Source organism: Atta colombica, unplaced genomic scaffold (assembly GCF_001594045.1).
Source record: "Atta colombica isolate Treedump-2 unplaced genomic scaffold, Acol1.0 scaffold187, whole genome shotgun sequence".
Lineage (NCBI taxonomy): Eukaryota > Metazoa > Arthropoda > Insecta > Hymenoptera > Formicidae > Atta > Atta colombica.
In genome coordinates this window covers 471,347-478,143 of record NW_017259279.1, presented here as the reverse complement: position 1 = coordinate 478,143, position 6,797 = coordinate 471,347, and the positions used below count along the sequence as shown (strand labels likewise).

Here is a 6,797-nt window from a genome sequence, read left to right as displayed (position 1 = left end):
AATTTTTTATAATTTTATTTTAATGTAGAATAATTTTTTATATGTAGAATAATTAAAGAAAAGATATTATGTAAAAATGTAATTCATATAATTCTTTTAAAATATGCATTATAAATAATAAAAATATTTTATGATAACATTAATAACTTGAAATAATTTCTCTGCTTAATGCTTTATTAATTTATTGAAAATAAAAATATTTTAAACGTTTGAATTAAAGGAAATATTTTATTCAATTTATAACACAGAGTGAACATTAAAAATCAATTTGGCTCATTGGCTTATTTCTATTTGTTCTTTTATTTTTAATATTTTTCATCAATAAAATACAATGATAGTACAGTAAAGACCAATCAAAACTTTTGTGCCTTCTTGTGACTAAAAAGATTTTGAACTGAAGTATATATACAATAGTTTATTCATTTTTGTTATTAAAATCAAGTTACAATAATAAACTTTACTATAAATAAAATTTGTCACATTCTGTGCAATGATTATACACAGGATGTCAAAATTCTTGTCTCGCAATAAAAAGTAATATGTATAAAAAGTAAGCAATTAATATTTTGCTGGAAATTGATTTATATGCTAGAAATAAAGAGTAACGATAAAAATAACTATTCAAATTATTATTAATTCCTCAAAAATATAACTTCATTATCATCATAAGGAAATGTAATGTCATTACTCAGTATTTTAAAAGTAAATTTGGACGGTAATGAAGTTGCAATATATTACATACCAACCCTGGTTAATTCTTTCCATATCAATACTTACCACCTCTCTGAATGTACTTTATATAGCGTACATATTTGTATATAAGACAACCTGGCAATAACACAGTGGCATATCCCAATAAATTCAAACATAATCGAATAATCCAATTATATGTAGATATCTTGAGAATATCTTCTCCATTGTTCATGACCAATTTGATAATCTCACTGGTTCCAAATATGATGCTGACTGAAAATAGTAGCAACAAGCTACCAAATGTATTCTCTTTAATTATGTACTGATAAAATACTGAAAAATCACATGTTTACTATAAAAATATCTAATGTATAAGAAGGACAACTATGTTTTATAAATGTCAGTTACTTAATCTGCCGATTAAATTTAAGCCAACTTTTAAACTAAAAACTTGTTCTAACTTAATTTCTTGACAATAATTTTTACAAAATACATATTTGTAAAGATATTCAAAATATATTTATATTTCCAAATCTAATTTACTACTCGTACTACATTTTGCCTTTGCCATGAATTAGAAATTAAGACAAATTTTAAAGTCTTGCTGTTGGCAATTTTGATGACAAATTAATCGATCGATCAAGTAATCGGCATTAATGAAACACCGGTCCTATGCATTAAGCTAGCTTGTTGCTGTGTCGCATCAGCTGTAAAAACTAAACTAATACCGCCGTTGCATTTATACTTTTGATAAAGCCGAAAATGAAACGTACCATATTACGATGTCACTCCCAAAGTTCCCCATACTCCTCGCGAGTGAGAAACTTCGGCGATGGTATCAATTATCCCATAACCTTCGTTACAGACGTCCTCACTTGTGAGCCTAGCTCACAAGTTGCGAGCTTAGAAAAGCCTCCAACTGCCGTACATTGTTATGCTATGAACAATTGCCATTAGAACTGTAATTAACCTTATCTTCGCTCTACTCCATTTTTACCATGCCACGAGAAGACTCGTAAGGTTGTAGAGTACGCACTTATTAATGCCCATTTCCACTAATACAGATTAAAAGAATACAGATTAAAGAACATGACCATAGAAATATTGGAGGCAGAGAGAAACCTGAGAGGGGCCAGTTGCCGGTTTTTTTCTTGTTACCGTCGAAATCGCCAGTACATCAGTTTTCAGTTTGAGAATTACGTGACTTACATACTATCGATAAAATTGTATCGACGAAAGTAGATATGGTTCGTGTCTGTACTAAATCTTCAGAACAAATGTGCCAATTATTCATAAGAGGAATTATGTTTGTTATTAAACAAAATTTTATATATATATTTTTTATCAAAATCTATTAAGTAGCAAATTAAAATATTAGCGTTCGTAGATCTTAGTGATTACAATGACATAATTTTATTTGGAATATAATTCAAAACGCGAGGTAATATAAGAAAAATTATAAATGCCTTTATACAATCTCCAAATGCTGTATCGTTTAAAATTCGCGAATGACCTGCAAATAATAAAACGATTGTAATAGTTAAAAATTATTTTTTATTTAAATTTTATATTATTGAAAATGATAATCATCTAGCAAATATTACATAAATCATAGCACTCATAGATCTTGGTGGATACACATCTTCTTTACACAACGGTATAGCATTACATAATAAACAAAAATTATGACAAATGAATATTATCCACAATTTTTATTGATTCATTACAATTTTCAAGAATTTAACAAATCTAATAAACGGAAAATTCCGTTCATGTTTGTTTTTAGATAAAATTATATTTTTTATTAAAATTTAGTAAGTCGGTGGCAAATTGAAATAGAGCAGCATTCACAGATTTTGATGATTACAATGACATAATTTTATTTAAAATAAAATTCAAAATGCGAGATAATAAAAAATATTATAAATACCTTTATACAATCTCCAAATGCTGTATCATTTAAAATTCGCGAATGACCTGTAAATAATAAAACAATCGTATTAGTTAAAAATTATTTTTTATTTAAATTTTATATTATTGTAAATGATAATCAGTTAGCAAATACTACACAAATCATAGCACTCATAGATCTTGGTGGATACACAAATTATCATCCTCTTTATACAATGATATAGCATTACATAATAAACAAAAATTATAATAAATGAACATTATCTACAATCTTTGTCGATTCATTACAATTTCCAAGGATTTAACAAATCTAATAAACGGAAAATTCCGTTCATGTTTATTATTAAATAAAACTATTAATTTTTTATAATATTAAAATTTCATAAGTCAGTAGCACATTAAAATAGCATAGCATTCATAGATCTTGATGATTACAATGATATAATTTTATTTAAAATATAATTCAAAACATGAGGTAATATAAACAAAATTATAAATACCTTTATACAATCTCCAAATGCTGTATCGTTTAAAATTCGCAAATGACCTGTAAACAATAAAACAATCATATTAGTTAAAAATTATTTTTTATTTGAATTTTATATTATTGTAAATGATAATCAGTTAGCAAATACTACGTATAAATCATAGCACTCATAGATCTTGGTGATTACATAATTATCATCCTCTTTATACAATGATATAACATTATAATATTAGCCAAGTAATGGAAGTAACTCATTATTTAATATAACGAAGTTATAATAGTTACTTTTTTTTAACTTTACTGGTAATTGCGTCACTTTTTTTGGTAACTGTAACAATAACATAGTTAATTTTTTTTAGTAACGATAACAAATTTTACAAGTACTTTTATCGTTACTTTGCACACGATTGAACATGGTTTGATTGGATACAAGCCACTCATAGCGCATGAGACTAGAAAGCTCCTAGACACCCGTGCATTGTGATTAGTTGTCGATTTTAAAAAAGTAATGAAAAGTTACTTTCTCAAATAACGAGTAACTTGGTACTTTTAAAAAGTAACTTTCCATTCCCCGCTATTAGCTAATATTGACTGCGTTCAATTTGGACACTCACATACTTTAAACAATTTATAATCAACATTTCATTAGATATAAAACAAAGATACAAGAGCTGAAAACTTCAAACCAAACGCAGCAGTTGTACCTCCAAAATGTTTTTAAAAGATGAAGTATATAAATACCTTCATAGCATTTGAAGATGTTCCGCTTGAAACTAGCAACCTAATAATGAAAATAATTATATTAGTTAAAATCTATTTTTAAATCTAAAATTTCAGAGTAATGTAAAGGATAATCAGTTAGCAAATATACAAATCATGGCACTCATTAGATTTGGTGGATATATATCATCATTTAAATATATAAATATAAAAGATCACCAATATCGACATATCACTTTGTTTTTGAACGATATTTCTTAAACAAAAGCCAAAAACTTTCAAAACATAAAATACAAACTAAAAAAGTGTTTTTTAAGTTTTTATAATACTGCAATTTTGAAATAATTCTGAAAATAACTTTTTCGTAAAATAAGCAAAAATGACGTGCTTTACAAACTGGGACTAAAAACTAGCACAGTAGACAGTAATGTCATATATTCTCATTCTTTTTCTTTCTCAGAAATTATCTATACAAGATACCTACAAGTGAATGTAATATAAGATTTTTCTAGAATCTTTTTATTTTAAAAACGGTTTCTATTGGTATCTTGTACTGTTCTGCAGGACGCAAATGTAGTGGATATAATGTGAGCATTACTTTCTGATGGTTTTTTTTATAAATACACGATTGCGTTCAACTTTAATAGGATTACATATTGATTCTATATTAGACTACATATTATTGACACTATATTTAAAAATATATTATTAAATAAAGTAAGAAAAAACAAATAAAATTGATTTAAGAATCTATAAACATGTAAAACGACATATTATTATCAATAATGTAACCATTATTTAAACTATACAATTTACGAAAACGTGAAAATTTTATTTTCACATTTGTAGAATTCGCTTTTAATTGATTTTGTGTAGAACCAAGCCACAAATATATATTATTACTTTTAAAAATCATGTTTTCATCAGTATTAATAAAGTTAATAGTTAATTTCTGAAAAATAGGGAGATGCCTCTTTAGGAAACTTATGTCAGTATCGATGAATTTTCTATCATTATAAAATAAAAAAAGATAAATGAAAATTACTTATATAATTCATTATCGATTTTCCAGGGATTTGCAAGCCTGACATTCAAAGAAAATTCTTTGTTATTATAATATTAACAATATATTTTATTAAGTTTTAAGTCAAAAGTAGCAAATTGAAAATTATGGCATTCATAGCAATATCAAAATTGGTGTATGTAAATGCACGAGAAAAATGTTATATAACAAATAATTAACTAGAAGAATTAGATAAATATAGTTAATTTGAAAAATGAAAACAAACTTAATAAATAAAATTTACCTAATTAAAAATTGGATTTCGCAGATCAATCACAGAAGAAGCATGTGCCGATTTTCCTTTCAATCTAAAAATAAAATTCCATAATATAAAACCTAAACCTCGCAATCTAATAAAGGAAGCTTTAATTTATATAACATAAAAGGCTTACCCAAAAAGATGTTTATAACTAATATAATTAAAGGCTTATTTCAAAATACTTTTATTTTACTGAAATGTGTATTATTTTGTTATAAAAACATGGCATATCTGCAAAATAATGGTGCACAGCAAAGTTTTCTAAATCAAGTAAATAATACGTCAAAAAATTTTACTAAGCTAGAGCACAATTACTTTACAGAATACGTCGCCCATAATAGATATTTTAATTTACAATGTATATTTAATAAAATATACAAATTAATCGGTCTTTTTAGTAGTTCGTGTTTTCTTAGTGGGAAGAGGTTTCTGTGATCGCAATACGGCACTGGCCCGTCGCAGTGCAGCCTAAAAAATATTTTAAATAGAAGCATTAATACAATATTAATGACAAATGATATACAATTAAAATCAAATTTGATATTCTATATATGATAATTATTCTATGAAAAACAAATATAAGACAGGAACTTTAATTAGTAAATATTTTATTTAAAAAAAAAATTATTTAATAAACAATGATGATCATAATATTAAAGTGGTCAATTATAGATATTCTTTTGAAGAATGGAATGATTGTAATTGATCTATTTTATAAATACCAATGTTATTAAATCTGATTAAGGGTGCCATGCAAAACATAATCATTAATCTTTCAACTGTCAATAATACAAGATAATATAAAAGTAAGTACTCAATTCATCAGAAACCACTTAAGTCAAGTTACAGGTCATAAGAAATCAATTAATTACAGTCAAGTACAAGAAGAAAAATATACTGTGATTGGTTAATTTCTTATAACATAAGAGTTAGAGCAATAGCACAAAAACACTTAAGCAGTAAGCGAATTGACCAATTACTATAAAATTCAATCCAACATGTTGATTCGTTATTGCTTATGTCTTACTACAAATGTCTAATTCAAATTTTTGTGTGCCATGGTCCTTAAAGTTTATTTAACAGCTTATTGTAGAAAGTTTATTAAAGTTTTTATTTAAAATATGTGAAAGCAGAGAATAAATAAACTTAGCATAATGATTCTATAATTTATATACCTTAGTGAGGTCTACGCGATACTTGTTCTTTTTAAGTAAAGTTTTCAACTTATGTAGAGAACGACGAGCTCCTGCCTTCATTGTGCTCTTTACATTAGCTTTGGCAGGCTTGTTGACTGCCTTAGCCTTTTTATAGACAACTGTGAAACCCTTTTTGTCGGAAGTATCAATAACCCCAACGCTCTTACGATGAATCAAACCAGAATAGCGATAACTACTCAGATTCGTCAAGTTGTTAGCCTCCTAAAGAATTATTAATCTATGTAATAGCAAGAAATATTGTTAAAATTATTAATAATACTTTAGAAGATACAGCAGGCTTAACGAACCGTAGAAAACGGCTTATTGATGTTGCGCTTCTTCAGAAGAAAAGCATTGTTGTCGCGGATTATCATCCAATTCAAGTGAGACGACATCTTGGACTTTCTATATAACAATCAGTATGCACATTTTTTCACTATTATCTACATATATATATATATATATATA

The 6,797-nt window shown here is 26.3% G+C and overlaps 2 protein-coding genes and 1 long non-coding RNA gene across 5 annotated transcripts in view; all 3 read right to left on the bottom strand.

Moving 5' to 3' along the window:
- Positions 1 to 2,012, bottom strand: part of LOC108686635 (adenosine 3'-phospho 5'-phosphosulfate transporter 1) — a 5,152-nt gene extending 3,140 nt beyond the window's left edge. For 2 of the 3 annotated variants that reach the window (XM_018192061.1, XM_018192063.1), the window contains exons 1-2: positions 1,467 to 2,012; positions 778 to 986 (exon numbers count right to left, since the gene is read on the bottom strand). In XM_018192061.1, the coding sequence (XP_018047550.1) occupies positions 778 to 986; positions 1,467 to 1,498 (241 nt within the window). In that variant the 5' untranslated portion in view covers positions 1,499 to 2,012. The remainder of the gene's footprint in view (positions 1 to 777; positions 987 to 1,466) is intronic. The other variant, XM_018192062.1, reaches the window with a different exon arrangement.
- Positions 2,013 to 2,642: 630 nt separating this feature from the next.
- Positions 2,643 to 5,191, bottom strand: LOC108686587. The gene is made up of 4 exons (XR_001931710.1): positions 5,119 to 5,191; positions 3,833 to 3,872; positions 3,105 to 3,151; positions 2,643 to 2,670 (listed from the first exon to the last, which is right to left on the bottom strand). It is a non-coding gene; the product is annotated as an uncharacterized LOC108686587 (long non-coding RNA).
- A 283-nt stretch (positions 5,192 to 5,474) lies between these two features.
- Positions 5,475 to 6,797, bottom strand: part of LOC108686557 (60S ribosomal protein L28) — a 1,848-nt gene continuing 525 nt past the window's right edge. Inside the window, exons 2-4 of the mRNA XM_018191922.1 lie at positions 6,638 to 6,734; positions 6,309 to 6,551; positions 5,475 to 5,601 (exon numbers count right to left, since the gene is read on the bottom strand). Of these exons, the coding sequence (XP_018047411.1) occupies positions 5,515 to 5,601; positions 6,309 to 6,551; positions 6,638 to 6,724 (417 nt within the window). The 5' untranslated portion in view covers positions 6,725 to 6,734 and the 3' untranslated portion in view covers positions 5,475 to 5,514. The remainder of the gene's footprint in view (positions 5,602 to 6,308; positions 6,552 to 6,637; positions 6,735 to 6,797) is intronic.